This window comes from Brachypodium distachyon, chromosome 3, assembly GCF_000005505.3.
Source record: "Brachypodium distachyon strain Bd21 chromosome 3, Brachypodium_distachyon_v3.0, whole genome shotgun sequence".
NCBI lineage: Eukaryota > Viridiplantae > Streptophyta > Magnoliopsida > Poales > Poaceae > Brachypodium > Brachypodium distachyon.
In genome coordinates this window covers 58,774,990-58,792,210 of record NC_016133.3, presented here as the reverse complement: position 1 = coordinate 58,792,210, position 17,221 = coordinate 58,774,990, and the positions used below count along the sequence as shown (strand labels likewise).

Below are 17,221 nucleotides of genomic sequence, written 5' to 3'. Positions count from 1 at the left end.
TGTTGGATGGAAGGGGGGAAATTAGATTCAACACTCAACAGCCGCATGCGTAGATTCCGTATATACTCCGTATTTGATACTATTTCCAATCGCTTTCGCGGTACCCTCTTGCCTTCATTCACGGAACTCACAAGTCTCGACCCAAGTCGTCACAAGCTCTCGGTTTGGGATTTCTGATACCGTTTCTCCGCAATTGAAGATGTAAGATTACACGGCCCGAGTTAATAATACTGGAAATGTGTAGCAGGAGACTCCAGGAGTACCTACTGGAGTACGTTGGGAGATCGCTGTGCTGACGGCAGTAGTAGCTTGGAGCATGTACTAAAATAAAAAGTCTGCTTGACTTGCGCCGTTTGCACTTGTTGATAGCTAGAAACCGTCTTTTCCTGCTGTGAGTAGGAAGTGTGGTTGTTTTTGTCAAGAAAGCGAAGTTGCGTGCTATGCCACCCGTGCTAGTGTTTTGGTCTTTGGAATCATCTTTGGACTTTGCGGCCCTTTTATTCGGGAATCTCCCTCCGGGACTTGGTGGTGGTCGGAGTACATCCGTACATCAGTACCTTGACTCTTTTTTTTTAGTCTTTAGTACATGGACTTAATCCAGGTGCTCGGGATTGTCTGATTGATTTATTTTTTTGAGAGGATTGTCTGATTGATATGCGCATGTACCCCAGGATGCATGTCTGGATTGGTCAGGTGTCTGGGCTCATGGGCTTTGCCTCGGCAGCCTTTGCTAAGCTCAACAGGCCGAAAGGCGGCATGGGCAAGCCAGCGAACTCGGGCTTCCGCCTAACCGGCCGAAAGCCCACCCCCGAATTCGTAGTTGGGCTTGAGAACGGGCGGAGTAGTTCAGTAAGGTCCACAGTGTTGAACGTTGTTTCCACTTTCCGCACATGGGGGCGGCCCGGCCCATCTCGAGCAACTAGCAAAAAAGGCGCCGAATGAAAAGCAGCTTTAATCGAGTCCACCCGAACCAATCACTGCACTGTAACTGACAGCGACGCCGGCTCCCCTCCCGTCCCCAATAATCCCCACGCGGCCGCGGCACCCGGTCGCCGATGGATCTCCCGCCGCTCTCCCACCAGGCGCTCTTCGCCGCCGTCCGATCCGCGGACGCCGCGGCCGTCCGCGGCCTCCTGCCCGACGCCGGGAGCAACCCCGCGGCCGCGGCCGCGCTCGCCGCCGCGCAGACGGACTCCGGGGAGACCGCGCTCTACGTCGCGGCGGAGGCCGGCGCCGCCGAGATCGTCCGCCTCCTCCTCCCGCTCTACGACCTCGAGGCCGCCTCGCTCCGCTCCCGCATCGACCTCGACGCTTTCCACGTCGCCGCCAAGCAAGGCCACACTGGTGAGCTCAGATTCCGCTGCTCCGGTTTTTGGAACTAATAGTAGTTCGAATCCAACTGGTTGCTGCTGTTTCTAGGTGCGAGCAGCTTCCTTCTCCTTGAACTAGATTAAGTTGCTTCAGCATAGCCTTTTGAGTTGTTTGGTGGATTGGACTCCAGTTCGATTCACTGGGCTATATATGCCAGGAAATGTTAATTCGCAAGGCTGTAGTTGTACCAGTGATGCTAATGGTAGCCTTTGGGTAGTAATCAAAAGGAAATTGGTAGCCTTGATGTGTTTGGTTTGGCTAGGAGCCTAGGACGGTACCCAACATTTTCTTGTCCTTTTTGCAAGAAAACTTACATTCTGTTTAAGCTTCTGCAACAGCAGCAACTACTGTGTAATGATGAATGCGTTGGTCTTTTCTCATGGCAAGTAGACTGATAAGTTTCTTTCCTAACAGAGGTCGTGAAGGAGTTTTTGGGGCGGTGGCCTGAGCTTTGCCAAGTGTGTGACTCTTCCAAGACTAGTCCACTCTACTCTGCAGCAGTAAAAGACCACTTGGATGTGGTGAACGCTATACTGGATACTGACGATAACTGCATAAGGATTGTGCGGAAAAATGGGAAGACAGCACTACATACTGCTGCGAGAATTGGGTACCATCGAATCGTCAAAGCACTCATTGAGAGGGATCCGGGTATCGTTCCGATCAGAGATAGAAAGGGACAAACCGCCCTTCACATGGCTGTTAAAGGTAAAAACACTGATGTGGTGGAAGAATTGCTGATGGCTGATGTTTCCATCCTCAACGTGCGTGACAAGAAGGCAAACACGGCTCTACATATAGCTACACGAAAGTGGAGGCCCCAGGTATTGTTCTTTGCTAAAATCATGTAGATCAGTACATGAACCTTCTCTCACTTATTTGATGTTTTTAGTTAACCCTCTACCTTTGCCGGGAATGCATGTACCTAAATATTTGGTTATGTGTTATGCACACTTTTCAACAACATTTCCCCTTGGAGACTTGGACTGCTGCTTCATGATAGGATTCTAGTTCTTTTTTTGCGCAAAATAGGATTCTAGTTAAGTCGTTAAAAGATGTAAGATATACTCTGCAGTTGCAACTACTAATTTTTTAGATAGAGCTTGTGACAGTTCTAGAGTGCTAGCATAAAATTTTCCATAGTTTATCTTTCTGTAGATATTTAGACTGGGACAACTATCAGTATGCATGCACTAAATAATTGGTCGTAGGTATTTGGAGGAGAGGGATGATGGGCATACCAAATATAGGGGTTTTCCACACTCTATCTGTTTGTCTCTTAATGAGGATACTGACAGCAGGATGTCAGCACTTTTTTAGAGAATGCTAGCACTTTTAGTGTGCAAACTCCATAGAAACCATGTTAAGAAGAGTGCTAGCACATTTTCTTGAGAAGATGCACTATTTTCATGCGCACTGGTGATCCTTTCTGGTGCTTGATGTACTAGCATGCTTTTGGTGACTTCACAACTTTATCCTTTGCCTTTTTTACCAGATGGTGCAACTTCTGCTTGCCTATGAGTCACTTGAAGTCAATGCTATCAATAATCAAAATGAAACAGCTATGGATTTGGCTGAGAAGGTTCCCTACGGCGAGTCTAAAATGGAAATAATGGAGTGGCTGTCAGAGGCTGGTGCAAAGAATGCTGTAAATGTAGGGAAAGTCGATGAAGCATCAGAGCTAAGGAGAACTGTGAGTGATATCAAGCACAATGTTCAAGCACAGCTCAATGAGAATGCCAAGACCAACAAAAGAGTGACAGGGATTGCCAAAGAACTGCGGAAACTTCACAGAGAAGCTGTCCAGAACACCATCAACTCAGTTACTTTGGTAGCAACCCTGATTGCCTCCATCGCATTTGTTTCCATTTTCAATTTGCCGGGTCAATACTACCAGAACAGGGAAGAAGGGAGAGAAATCGGCGAGGCCTACATATCTAAGCTTACTGGGTTCCGCGTTTTCTGTCTTCTGAACGCCATTGCCCTTTTCATTTCACTTGCGGTGGTCGTAGTGCAGATCACCCTGGTTGCCTGGGAAACCGGTGCACAGAAGCAGATCATCAAGATTGTAAATAAACTAATGTGGTCAGCGTGCCTCAGTACATGCGCGGCATTTGTCTCGTTGGCCTATGTTGTAGTTGGCCCACAGCATGCCTGGATGGCTTTCACCATATCAGCAGTCGGAGGGCCGATCATGATCGGGACCCTCCTGTTCCTTGCCTATCTGTTGCTGCGCCCGCGGTTCAAGTTTGGCGAAGATAGGCAGCGGCGTATCAAGAGGGCAAGCGGTAGCAAGTCCTTCTCCTGGTCCGTCCATGAAGGGTTATCAGACCTGGAAGCCGTCGAAGAACACGAGAAGAAAATCTATGCCCTGTAGCAAGTCACAGATCCTGCTGTAGCCGCGTGTAACATTAAGAACAGGTAACTAGAAGAAACCAATTGCCATTGTACATATTTGCTCGGCTGTTTTAGGTCTGTGGTGAGGCACCGCAGCAGACCTTTCTCTGTTCCATCTTTGATGGTTTGTATACTTGGATGATTGTAATTGTTGCTCATTTTGTAATACTGAAGAATGAAGAGCTCCTCGTGCCGCAGTCTGTCCAGTATAGCGACAATGTTATCCATGTACTCCAGAAGTGCTTGAAACTGTTCTGTCAAAAAAGGGGGCTTAAAAACGGTACTTGAAATTGTTGCTCCTGTGCAATCCTGGTATGACGAGCTTAATTCCAGTTCTTAGTTAGGGTGAAAAAGTAATAATCTGATGGCCAGTTTTGGTCATTGTGTTGTCACTTGGAGTAACATTCAGCTGTCTCTCTTTTTAGTGCTGTACAAAAATGGTATCAAATCAATATCAGTAGATCCATCAATAATTTGTTTTCATGACAAATTGATTCCACAGAAAAAATGTTTACGAAAATCACCACTTGTCAAAAGGGGGCTGAAATTTGCTGTGGTCTCAAATGAAATATACACGATATTTTCTTCTAAAATTGCAAATTTTGACTGGGAAATCAATGTAGCCTTCGAAGGAAAAAAAAAAGCTACTATAGAAGTATTTTGCCTTAAAAAAAACAGCTAAACTAGTGAAGCACTAGTAAACTAAAGCCGAGGTGCTCCTTTCAGCGAGCAGAACGAACGCCAGACAGATGGGCTCTTGCCTGCAGCAGCTTCACCCTTATCCACAGCCGCTCTCTCTTCCTCCCTCCAATCCCACCACTCGATGGGATGCCTGCTACCGCCGCCGCCGTCACCGCCATTTCCTCCGGTGCGTGGGCGTTTCTTCGGCCACCTTGCAGGAACAGCTCCTCGTGCCATCCGATCAAAGAACCTCTCACAAGACGGACCCGCGCGGCCTGCTCGACGTAATGCCAGAGGGGAGCGGCGCGGACCTGTTCGGCGGAATGCCTCGGACGAGCGGCAATGGCGCGAGCGAACGTGCCCAGCCTGGGGAAGCGCGCAGGAGCGGCGGCGGCGGCGAGAAGAGCGCGAGCTCGGCGATCGTGGCGCTGGCTCATGCCAGCAGGCACGCGGAGGTCATCGATCTCTTCTGCAGGATGCACAAGGACGGAGTCCCGGTCAGCAAGTTCGTGCTCCCGAGCGTTCTCAAAGCCTGCCCGCGCCTCCAGGACAGCAGGATGCTCCGGGCCGTGCATGTCCTCGTCATCAAGTGTGCCTTGTGCCACCATGTCATCGTGGGCACTGCTTTGGTAGGTGCATATGTCGATTTTGGATTGATGGATGATGCGTGGAAGGCATTCGATGAGATAGAGGAGGCCAATATGGTTTCTTGGAGTGTGATCATTGGTGGCTATGTCCGGTATTGTCGGTGGGGTGAAGCCTGGGATGCTTTCTCTGCCATGCGGCGTGCTGGGGTACTTCCAACTGATTCAGTTCTTGTAATGGCGATTCAGGCCTGCGGTGCATTGTTGTGCCTGGACCGTGGGAAGCAGCTGCATGCGTTGGCAGTTGCCCTTGGATTTGTAAGGAATACCACTGTGTGGAACTGCCTCATCGACATGTATGGGAAGTGCGGGGACATGGATAGTTGCACTGTAGTTTTTGAGACGATGATAGACAGAGATCAAGTGAGTTGGAATACCATCATCTCGAGTTATGTCCGTCTTGGTCTCTGTGAAGAGGCACTTGACATTGTTCTCGAAATGCAGCAATCTGGCTTCACTGTCGATCGTTTCACCCTTGGCAGTGGAGTCGCAGCTTGTGCCCATTTGGCTGACATTGACAGTGGCCGTGCGTTCCATGGTTATTTGATTAGAAGAGCATTAGATACTGATGCTATTCGGGGCAGCGCACTTGTTGACATGTATGGTAAATGTGGCTTGATGCAACTTGCTCGATTGGTATTTGACAGAATGGATGAGAGGAATTATGTAGCATGGGATGCACTCTTGTCTGGCTACGTTGAAGATGGGCAAGTTGATTTGGTACTTGATATTCTCCGCCGTATGGAGTCAGCGAACATAAAGCCTAACCAGCATACCTTTGTGAATCTTCTTAAGCTCTGTGGAAATAGAAGGTTTGCGGAGTACGGAAGGCAGATTCATGCCCATGCCATTAAGGTCATACATGAGATGAATGTGGTTTTGGAAACTGAGCTTATCGACATGTATGCAAAGTGTGGCTGCATTGAGGTTGCCCGGTTACTGTTCCTCAGGATGAACGAGAGGAACCTGATATCCTGGAATGCTCTCCTCTCAGGTTATGTAGGGGATGGACAACCAGTTGCCTCGATAAACATTTACCGTCAGATGGAGCTGGCGTGCATTAGGCCTGACCAATACACTTTGGCAGGGCTTTTAAGCCTTTGTCGGTACCAAGGGCTTTTGAGTTACGGAAGGCAGATACATGCTCATCTCATTAAGATAGGTTCTGAAACAAATGTGGTACTGCAAACTTTACTTGTTCATATGTATGTCAGGTGTAGACAATGGCGAGACGCTGAAAATGTCTGCACAATGATCCAAGAGAGGAATTTGTATGTGCATGATGCATTCTCAAAGGTCTATGGTTATGGCTACTATATGTGAAGAGAAGAAAAATTGAGGCCTCAGGTATAGTTCTTTGATAAGAAAGATATTGCTTATCTTTGTTCACTGTGCGACTAGTGTCTATTTTCCAGTACATCTAAGTTGTAACTTTATATGGACTATCTATAAAGCAAATACTGAGGAATGCATTACTCTTCTACAGTTTATCAAGTAGTTTCTGTATGAAGTTGAAAGCCACTTGGTGCAGTTGCAGGTCCACTGCATAGTGCTCACTACTGATCACTGATTCACTAACTGCCAAAACGAAGAGGCATAATTGATCTGATAAAACTGTGTACTGCATCTTAACTCTTAAGTGAATTTGAAAGATATACTCTTTTATGTGAACTTGGTGTCTTTTTTGGCACTTTATTCCCAGCATGCTTTCATTGACTTAACAAATTTATACTTCTCTGCAATCTGTTTTTTTCCAGATGGCGCAACCTCTGCTTAGCTACAAGTCACTTGAAGTCAATGCTATCAATAACCAAAATGTAACAGATATGCATTTGGCTGAGAAGGTTCCCTACGGTGAGTCTAATATGGAAATAATAGTGTGGCTGTCAGAGGCTGTTGCAAAGAATGCTGTAACTGTACGGAGAATTGACAAAGTATCAGAGCTAAGGAGAACTTTCAGTGATATCAACCACAATGTTCAAGCACGGCTCAATGAAAACGCCATGACCAACAAAAGAGTGACAGAGATTGCCAGCCAGCTCCAGAGCATCATCGGCATGTGTGTCATCGAGGTCCTCTCCTACCACTCCTCCGATGAGGTCTACCTCTGGCAGCGCGACACACCGCAGTGGACATCGGATGAGAGGGCCAAGCAGGCGTTCCAGCAGTTCAGCGAGAAGCTGATCAGGATCGAAGGGATGATCATGAGCATGAACCGGGATACCGCCCATTGCAAGAACTGGAATGGTCCGGCGGAATTCCCCTAATGCTGCTCTACCCCCAACACCTCCAACGGTGATGCCACCGGGATAACGGCCAGGGGCATCCCCAACAGCATCTCCATCTGATCGATCAACTTTATGGCCGGTATTCATTCTTGTTTGTGTGTTCCTCTATTTTCCCACTGCAAATAAGCAACGTTTGCATGTTCATGTGGCCATAAACGTACGTTGAGGCCGATCAAGGAGTGTTTCTTTTCCTGCTCAAGTGTGGTTTTGGACACATCCAAAGTCCGTGGGATAGCACGGACACAAGGGATTGTGGTTTTCTTTATAATAATCGGCAAGTTTGCTTAGCTGTATGTGTTGAATAAAATGACAGAAAAGGCGCAAGGTTAAAGCGTCAGAAAACACCGCCATTATTTGCGTACCTGTGTTCTAGGTACCATGTTTGTGTGTGAGTATACAAGTGTCCACGACCGAAGCTCAGGCAAGAGTTTTCCATTTGCTGAATTGTCTTGTACCAAACAGTTTATGATGTCTCCATTAGAAAATTTGTCTGGGCAAATTAAAAGGTCATACAAACGGGAGAATGGCAGAATTTCAGGCAGGCCAGATTCTCAGGAAGAAGCTGGAACGCAAGCAAAGGTGATTGAAAAAAGGTGAGGACAATCTTCAATTCTCCAGTCAGAAATGCAGCGTCAAATACTCAAAGCTGCATCTATGATTTCTCTTGTATCTTATTACTATTACATCTAGGCATCTATAGCAATGCACAGGCATGGAACAAGACTTGTTTTGAACATGTCTTGGTTTGATCCCTTTGGATATCGTTTGCTAGGCTGTGTCCTTTTTGTTGAAGTATTGGGCAGGTCTTCAAAAGGAGGTTGATCAAGCTTGCCTCAAGATGGGTGCAGAGTGCCTGATGGATGCGGCGCTGCAACTGATGCCAGGTGACCCAGGGACGATTGAGGATGCTGCTGTCCTGATGGTCGTACCAGTCTTTGAGCCGGATGCCTGAGATGTTTGTTTTCGGATAGTTGGTTTTGTAATCCCTTTAAGGTGCACCATGTTTGTGGGTGCCTAGCTTGGTTTCCTAGGTTTATAAAAACTGAATATGGTTGACAGATGGGGAATCACAAAGCTCCTCGCTAGCTGCTTTGATCTAGGATGTACATGCATACAGGGTTTTGAGTATGGAGTTATGTCAGCATAAGCCCCTAATGAGTTCTCAGTTTTCACTGCCTTTGAGAATGTTGAACTTGCAAAGTGGACAGGTTGCATGCATGCGTAGCCATTTTGTAATACATGTCGAATGGAAGTGATGATTGCAAGGGAGAGCAGATAGCTCCACTCCGTCTTCGTATGATGAGAGGCAGATGCAGCACTCCTGATAGAACAAAGAAGCTGTCAGCAATGCATAGGAGACTATATAAATGGGACGGGGATGCTTGTTTGCATCATTACTTCACGGTACTTTTTGATTTCTGAGAATAGATTGTCTGAACTTTTAAACTGGCATGGGATGGAAAGTTCTCTGTAGTGCAAGGAATTATAAACTATATGTTCACAACCAAAGGGAAATACCGTGTAGATATAGGAAGATCAAACATAATTTAAAATATAAATGCAAACAAAGAAACATTAAGTATACAATTAGAAATCAGAAAACAATCCTTACAGCGTCCTCATTAAGGAGAATGCGTTCGCTTGTTGATGCTCCACTATTGTTCAGGATGGGGATCATAAGCCCCTCATCTGTTCCTTTCTCTACATCCTCGTTGGCAACAGAATATTTATATCTGGGGAGAACGCCAATATCTGCATCTGAAGCACCCTCCTACATACGCAAGAAAGAAGGGGATGAGCAATAAGGAGTAACATTGCAGGCAGTAGAGAAGCAGATACTTTCTCAAACGCATAATTTACCTGGCCAACCAGAGCATACAGAATTGCAACAACACAAGGCAAGCAGCAGCACAATGCAACCCCAATGAAGCAGGCCACAGCAACACAAAAAACAGCGAAGAAGACATCAAATGCTAGAAAAACTACAGTTAACCTGCACAAGAAATTCCAAATCAGGCAACTCTTTTGGTATAAATGATAGGAGTACATGGTAGTCAGTTAATCACCAATTAGTTGTAAAAGAATAAAGTATATGTATCAGTTGCATTAAACATTAACTAGCAAAGGTAATACTCCCACCGTCCAACAAAAGATGTCTTAAGTTTGTCAAAATTTGGATGTATCTAGACATGACTTAGTGTATAGATGCATTCAAATTTAGTCAAAATTGAGACATCCTTTATTGGATGGAGGAAGTAACAGATTTCAAAAGCTAGCAAATTTCATATTTGTATCATATGCCGGTATAGCCAAACAGTGGCTTGGTGCAGTTGCTCTGAGAATAATCAAAGGTAATTGCCTCCTTTCGACAACAAGGATTATGGTACAGCATCTTGGATTCTACTTTGCATTTTGCGACATTCAAGATATGGCAAATAACACTAGCCTTAACATGCAATTGCAAACTGGTAGGACAAGTAAGCATTCGAGTTCCCACACGAAAATGTACTACATAGGTAGAGGTTTAGGAGACAATACCAGTACAGCCGTGGAGCACCCTGTTCGAGCATGTCACCGCCGGACACCACCCAGTAGAACCCAATGATCCACCACAGAAATGACACCAGAGTGTTCACCGACTCACATCGTTCCACAGAACTGTATGAACGGCGAAAAATCATTACAAAACAGTTATTGAATCGACACGCACAGCTCAGTTGAGCACATGGTATCACGGACGGAGCCACAAACCCTAGTCCTGCATCCACCACACAACATAACATGAAGAAAAATTGGGGTTTTTCCTTTCCGCATCACCTGCTCCTCTCATCCATGGCCTCCTCATCGTCGTCGTCTTCGCTGCCTGAGCCGTCCGGCCCGGCGTTCGCGGCGTCGGACTCGACATCGGGGCCTCGCGCGCGGGCGGCGCGGCGGCGGCGGCCGGGGCCGGAGCAGACGAGGGAGACGTGGACGACGCACTGCAGCGCGTAGCCGACGAGCCACAGGCGGAGCGGCTTGGCGGGGCTCTCGGCGGCGGAGGCCGCGAGCACCGCCGCGGCCGCCGCCGCGAAGGCGACGTTCCAGGCGACGTCGAGCGCGACGACGGGGCGGGAGTGGGCCCAGTCGGCGCGCCGCCGCTCGAGCTGCAGCGCCGCCGTCTCGCGCACCAGCATCGACGGGCCCCGCCGCCCCGCCGCGCGCCCGATGAGCGCCGCGAGGCGGCTCGGCCTCGCCGCCGGCGGGGGCGAGGCCTGGTGGTTCCCGGGCCCCGAGGCGGCGCCAGCGTACGGAGAACCCAGCAGCGGCTGCTGCGGCGACGGCGGCGAGTCGTCGGCGGCGGGCTCCATATTTGGGAGTTCCAGGAGTCTCTAGCTTTGGGCTTCCGTGGCCGAGCGAGCGAATTGTGTGTTTGTCTGCACTGCTCCGCCGACTGCGGCTACGCCTTCATTTTAATTTTTTTCCCCCCGGGATCACACCTCATCTCTTCGATGCGCTTCGTTTAGCTTTGGGCTGGGCCGTTCTTTTATCTACAGATCGAGGTCGAGAAACGGGCCTCCAAGCCCAGTTAACGACAGCTCTGGGTCCAGCTCAGTCTACGGCCTGCCAATTGCCATCCGAAGTCCAAAACTGTTCTTCATCATCAACAATCAAAATTCAGTTGGTGCTTCCATGAACGCCGGCACTCGCCTCGCCACCAAACGTTTCAAGCTCACGGAACCGGAACGATCACAAAGCTTCTATAACAATAACTGCGGCAGGCAGCTCAGCAACGATCTTTTCCGTACTCCATGTATGTTGGTACAGCGTTCATTCATTCAACCAACAAAGAGCACTGCTCCATGGATGCATTCCGTGTTTGTAGTTTTACACCGTTCAACCAGCAAAGAGGAGTATATGTAAAGCAAAAAAAAAAACAATAAACATCCAACTCTTTCAAGGACGTACGGCGAGACATAGTATTATCATCCCACGTTGATATTTACAAGTTGGATAAACAGAAGGAAAAAAGTTTGCGAGGAAAGTACACGGGAAATCATCGTAGCCTGGCAGTTCCATTCTACAGTACTGCTTCGCATTAACTATGCAGAAAACATTGCCCAAATTGAAGAGCTAGACTTACGCAGTACGAATTGAAGAACTGTGTAGTACTGTAGTGTAGACTAGAATTACGCCGACCATATAGACTAGTACTGTATTAACACTCCAGATCGAGCCTGCTAGACCTGCTTATCCACCTCCCGGAACGATCCGCCGCGGCCTCGCCGGTGCCGGCAGCCGCGGCCGGGCAGGACGGCGGCGGCGGCGGCATCGCCGCATATGGAGACGGCGTGCTTCCCGAGGAGCTCGGCCCGGAAGCCTCCCTTCTTCTTGTTGGCCTCCGGCTTCGGGGCAGGGGGGCTCATCACCTTGGCCCTCTTATTCCTCCGGCGGTAATGGATCGTGTCGCCGCCGCCGGCCTCCCTGACGAGCAGCCGCTCCAGCTCCCGCGTGATCCACTCCACCTCCTGCACGTCCAGCAGCGTCGTCGGCTTCCCCGGCGACGGCGCCATGGCTGCTGCTGCTGCTGCTTTCCCGTGTGTACCCATGGAGAGATGAGATTGTGAGAGAAGGGATATGGAGGAGGAAGTCAAGGCGGTCGAGGGAGGGAGGCTCTTGCGCAGTGCGTTGCAGGCTTAAAATAAAGGTGACGACAGGGGTGCAGAGGCTGACAGCGTGGGCCCGGCGGCATTTACGCCGCGTTGGGTTATCGTAGCACGGGACGCGTGGTCAACTCTGCTAGTAGTGGCTCCCCCGAGTTATTGTGGTTTCCGCGGAAGGTGGCACGGGAAAAGCAGCGTGTTGTTGTTGTTGCGTCCGAAGCGACGCATGCCAAAAAATACAGCTGGTCGGCATTCATTATTTGGGTGTAGAATTGTAAAATTTATTTGAATTTTAAAAAACAACCTGTTTGGTTGGCACGGAATTAGTCACAGGAATTCAATCTTAAATTTCATGGAATCATACTATAATTAGACTCAATTCCTCTCTAAAAATCATTATTTTTCTAGAATTGTAAAACCTCTTCAATTCCATGTGGTAGTGATTTTTCAGTTCGGAATTCAAATTCAATCAAATGAAATCCTATCAAAAATTGGATTTCATTTCATTTTGATCAAATGAAATGAATTCTTAGTTGCCAACCAAGCCGTAAATGTTGTTGGTTTTCCTGTCAAATTTCGAGTAAAAAAAAGATGACGATGAGTGGGTAATTGCATCCGCTAGCTGCAGATAATACCCGTACGATGATTGGATTGGTCCGGAGATTGATTAATTGTCGGGAGGAATGGCACCGCACGATGGATGCATCATGAGTTTGGTCCATTGTTTGTTTTACGGGTTTTGGAACGTGCAGACAGGTCGGTAAACATGCACGGACTGCTTTCAATGATTTGATTATGCGGATCCATGCGCAGATGCGCTCTACTGATCAGTGGTTGGCCCGTCCAACTCGACGTACTTATTCTATTCGGTCAGCGCATCACTGGTTGGCTTGTTTAGTATAGTAAACTGCACTACTAGTAGTAGAAAAACAAGCAGGAGCAACATGTGTGTGGAGGTGTTTCTGAAATAAAATTCGTGTTTAATCCACGTACGCAGCGTGGAAGGTTCGTTTAGGCACGACAGTGACGGATGGATGGAGACGTACGGTATACACAGCTATAAATCGAATATGTTATCTCGCATTCAGTTTCTGCTCGCCTGATCCCCTGGATATACATATCATGCACTGCTGAAATTTGTTATGATTTATGTATGTATGCATGCTTTTTTTTATAAAAAAATCATAGGGTCGAAATGACCAAAACTATGGAGTTATCTCATGTAAATGCATGGGTCGGCTGAGCCATAACCACAGTCCACAGGTAGACAATGTTAATGTGGAGCTCAAGCCTCCAACCCATAAGGTCACGAGCTTTGATGCATCGTAGCTTACTGCAAACGATCAGGCATCACCGGAGTGATCAGACAGTGCCAGATTTCACCAGCTAGCTAGTCCTAGAAGGTCCACTGGGCAATTGGTCAGCACAATAATAGCGAACAATTGAAACGTGAACTTTGCAGTGGATCACATTGAGCTTGAGCATTGAGCATTGGATACAAATACAACAACGAGATCCTCCAAAAAAAAATACAACGAGATGAAGCTAGCGGCCCAAGGAGGCCCAATTAAAAAAGAAAGCTCTCGTTCTCTTTACGGAAAGGCCTTGGATAGGTTTCTGTTGCTGCCTCTGATAATGGCCAGTGTTCGTACTTGGGGGCCTCCAACCTGCAGCCCAGCTTCTCTCAAAAAAAAAATGCATCTCATGGTGATCCAGAGAATTTCAGGTCCTACAAAATTCATGCGAAACCTCAAGAGATACAAGAGGTCGTGCTATGCCTTCTTCTGAGGTTTTGATATCACGAAGATGATAAGTTCGTGTGCGCTCTTTCCTTTGGGTAGTAGCGCACTTCACGAATGTCTCAACAAAGGACAGTACTCGAACAAACTATGCAAAGCTTTAATAAAACTAACTTAATGTTATAGATGGCGGTAGGTTTCTCTATACACTTGTGAAATATTAAAAGTCTCAACTTAATATAAAACTAACATGTTGTAAAAAGGAACGAAGAGATTAGTAATTGATCCTCGGTTGACCGATCGAGTTTCAGAGAGTGCATGCAGTCGTCTGCATGTATAGTTGCACATATTAAACCTAAAGTTGTAATGTGCGGAATAGTAATTTATAAACGGCCTTTGTAAAGTGCGTGAAGGACTTTTCCGAGGACAGTACTGATGGGACTGTCCAGCAGTAGGTCAAAAACGGCCCGGCCTATAACCATCTTTAAGCGCAAGACGACAGTACGACGCTCCAATTTGATGCGGCGGCTAAAGCTAGCTAGACCCGAAAGCAACACGTGATCGATCTCTTCTCTGTTTCGATCGATAGCAAACGAGCACCTATATATATGCTCCCCATGCATGTGACTCGAGCAACCGTCAGTACGTCTTCCGTGCATTACGGCCTAGCTAGCTAGATCCTCTGCAAACGTCTAATCGCCGATAATAATCGCATAATTCCTCTCGAGGAGCCGAGATCATCAGAGCAAGATAGTGAAGAAACTAAAGCACGCCTCGTTGGGCGTCGGCAGCGCTAATTAAACTGGCCCGGCGGCTTTAAGTTTACCGGGGGACCGGGGTTGGTGCCTAGCTACCGCACTAGCTAGTTTTGTTTGCGATGCTCTCAGCTGATTTGCCTTGTACGATGATCGGTCACACACACACACACACACTACTCTCTCACCCAACAGGCCAGAACGCATATGCGCTTGCTTCATGGAGAAGAACGAACGGCCGCCCGCCGCAACACGGAGCTAGTAGCCACGTACGGAGCGCGAGAAGGCGATCGGCAATTAACCGTGGCTTCAAGTTACATGCATCTTCGAATGTGAGACTCTTTGCCCTGTGCTCCGTCGTGCCATATGCCATGATATATACTTTTTTTTTCTTTTTTTTTAGTAACCATGATATATACTCCACCTGAGGCGTTTCTCAGTGGAGTACGTGACAGGTGGACCATCTTAGGATACACGAGCAACCATCGATCTTAACCGCTACTAGCACTTACTAGATGAGATCAGCAAGAGTGAGTGGCATAGGATTCCTTGGTGACGGCAACACAAGTCCGCAAGCTAGCTTAGCTCTGGGGCCGCAACCACTGCTAGCTGCGCACCTGCTCTGAGACTGCATGCGTGCATGGGGCCACGAAGGAAAAAGGCTGCATTGCGCACAAGCTAGGAGGAGTAGTAATCTTTTCCCAAAAGCGTTACCGCTGGCCTGGATTGGAGGCTTGCATGCATCATGCATGGCCGGCCTGTCCTCGTCGCTGCATCACACACCGCTGGGGGAGAGAGAGCCTGGGACGGGACGGACGCTTTTGCATCAAGAACAAGCTTGGAATCCAATCCTTATTGCACGCTGCCAAATGCCAATGCCAACGCAAGTTAAAGCAATCAAGCAATCAATTACTGGTAAGAGCTGGGGCGCCGCTAGGTGCTGTTTGACTGATCGATCTGCGTTGGAAGTTAAAGATTTGTCAGCTGCTAGACTACTGTACCCGTACGTGGACGGTTGCAGATCGATCGATGATGCGTGGCGTCACTGACATGCCTTGACTCTTTGACCGCCGACATTTGCATCGCAGATGCCACTAAAGCCACATGATGCTCCTGACAGATCGTACGTGCGCGCATGCATTCAGTAATTTGTTCATATATTTATGCTATACATGTAATATTTCGATAATTAATATGGGTATCCAATTATTGTGGCGGTCTTTCGACTGCACGGTGGATACTCTTCTGACAGGGGTTTGCAGAGATCTCTGTGACTAATCATTTTTTTCTCCCTCGATCGATCACAAGCTTACGATTGACCGAGTATGCCACATGGCTGTATTGTAATTCAGAAACATATGTTCCCATTTTTCTTCCCGCCAAGTACCGTGTTCTAGCCTGTAACCATGTGCGAAGAAATGGGAAAAGTGACAGGGCAGAGAAAACACAACAGGCTCCATCACATGATTTTTGGCTGCTGCAGGCGGGCTAAAACAAAGTGGGGTTTCTTTTCCATCGATCCACACATCATCCAGAGTTTCATGCATGCAATGGCCGGTGCCTTTTTCATCGACCGACCAGGCCGGGTGACTTTGCCTGCACATATCACGTATGCATCCAAAGCAAAGCATCAAATAACACTTGCTGATGTCTGGTGCCCAGCCACTGCGAATAATATACACTTTGGCGGTCAAACTTGAAGCAGAAGCATATCATTCTTTGGCGGTCAAACTTGAATCACAAGCATATCATGTGTGATGTGTCGTCCAACTGTCCCGTTAACTGTTGCTTTGATCGATCTGTTACGTCTAACTTGATGCTCTCACTTTTGTTTATGCTGTGATGCTTGGGGGCCCACCGCCTGCAGGATTTGGATTAGGGAGGAAGAATGTGGTTATTTATGCATGCTGTCAGGTACTAATGACTGATTTGTGATGCCAGCTGCCTATTGGCTTGAACTCTTGGTGCATGTGGCTAGATAGTAGGTAGTCCCCATCACGGGACCACGCAATCTAGCAAGCAATCGGATTCTATTAGGAGTGCGAGTTGTTCACCAAACAACAGGGTTTCTAATTATTAATCCATATACGATAATGATTATGCTATACGGCGACCATACACTTATCATGCAAAGACCTTGCTCGTTCTTGGTGTAACCCGCATGCACCGTACGTAAGCATCATCTTTCACAAAAATAGGCCAATATGCAGCCTGTGTGACCATGGGACCCCTGTACGCAGGACTATACCATGTAATTTTCTCGGTTTCATAATTCTTGTCTCAAGTTTGCCTAAATATGGATGTATCTGTTCTTAAAAGGCGTCTAGATACATGTAATATTTCGACAAAACAATACGAAACAACGGAGGGGGAGTACGTGTATTAACAAAATAAGACGGCTAGCTCGGTTTCACGTACCTCGTACTCAAGCGATTCGTGTGTGCTGTATAGCTGAATTTCCTTCTTTTAAGAAGCAGACATGGGTCGTACTAGAAGATTTGGTAGCGAGTAGTGTCCACCAGCAGGGGCGTGCAGCCAAACACAGGCCAACACCGTTATCATGTATGGAAAGCATGAGAGAGCAACAAGCACTAGCAAGGATGTGCTGAATTTTTGGTGGATTGATTGTTAGATAGCTAGGCTCTCTTTGCTTTACGGAGCGGGCTACATAGCTACTCAGGGGATGATTAGGCGGTACTCTTCTCA

The 17,221-nt window shown here is 47.6% G+C and overlaps 3 protein-coding genes across 5 annotated transcripts; 2 read left to right on the top strand and 1 right to left on the bottom strand.

Moving 5' to 3' along the window:
• Positions 1–979: 979 nt before the first annotated feature.
• On the top strand, positions 980–4,051 carry LOC100846209 (ankyrin repeat-containing protein At2g01680). The gene is made up of 3 exons (XM_003570644.3): positions 980–1,344; positions 1,786–2,195; positions 2,867–4,051. The coding sequence occupies exons 1-3, from the start codon at positions 1,056–1,058 to the stop codon at positions 3,746–3,748; spliced, it is 1,581 nt and encodes a 526-aa protein (XP_003570692.1). The 5' UTR covers positions 980–1,055; the 3' UTR covers positions 3,749–4,051.
• Positions 4,052–4,484: 433 nt separating this feature from the next.
• On the top strand, positions 4,485–8,522 carry LOC104583880 (pentatricopeptide repeat-containing protein At2g13600). Of its 3 annotated transcripts, none has more exons than XR_002964599.1 (3): positions 4,485–6,440; positions 6,851–7,974; positions 8,185–8,522. XR_002964599.1 is itself a non-coding variant. In XM_010237848.3 (2 exons), the coding sequence occupies exon 1, from the start codon at positions 4,518–4,520 to the stop codon at positions 6,414–6,416; it is 1,899 nt and encodes a 632-aa protein (XP_010236150.1). In that variant the 5' UTR covers positions 4,485–4,517; the 3' UTR covers positions 6,417–6,440; positions 6,851–8,522. The 3 variants fall into 3 exon arrangements, 1 of the variants encoding a protein (XP_010236150.1); XR_002964598.1 differs by having other exon boundaries at positions 8,175–8,522; XM_010237848.3 differs by having other exon boundaries at positions 6,851–8,522.
• On the bottom strand, positions 8,442–10,811 carry LOC100845906 (E3 ubiquitin protein ligase RIE1). Its single transcript, XM_003570643.4, has 5 exons — positions 10,199–10,811; positions 9,920–10,039; positions 9,242–9,374; positions 8,994–9,152; positions 8,442–8,702 (listed from the first exon to the last, which is right to left on the bottom strand). Exons 1-5 carry the CDS (start codon positions 10,726–10,728, stop codon positions 8,544–8,546), a joined length of 1,101 nt encoding a protein of 366 aa, XP_003570691.1. The 5' UTR covers positions 10,729–10,811; the 3' UTR covers positions 8,442–8,543.
• Between the last annotated feature and the right edge of the window lie 6,410 nt (positions 10,812–17,221).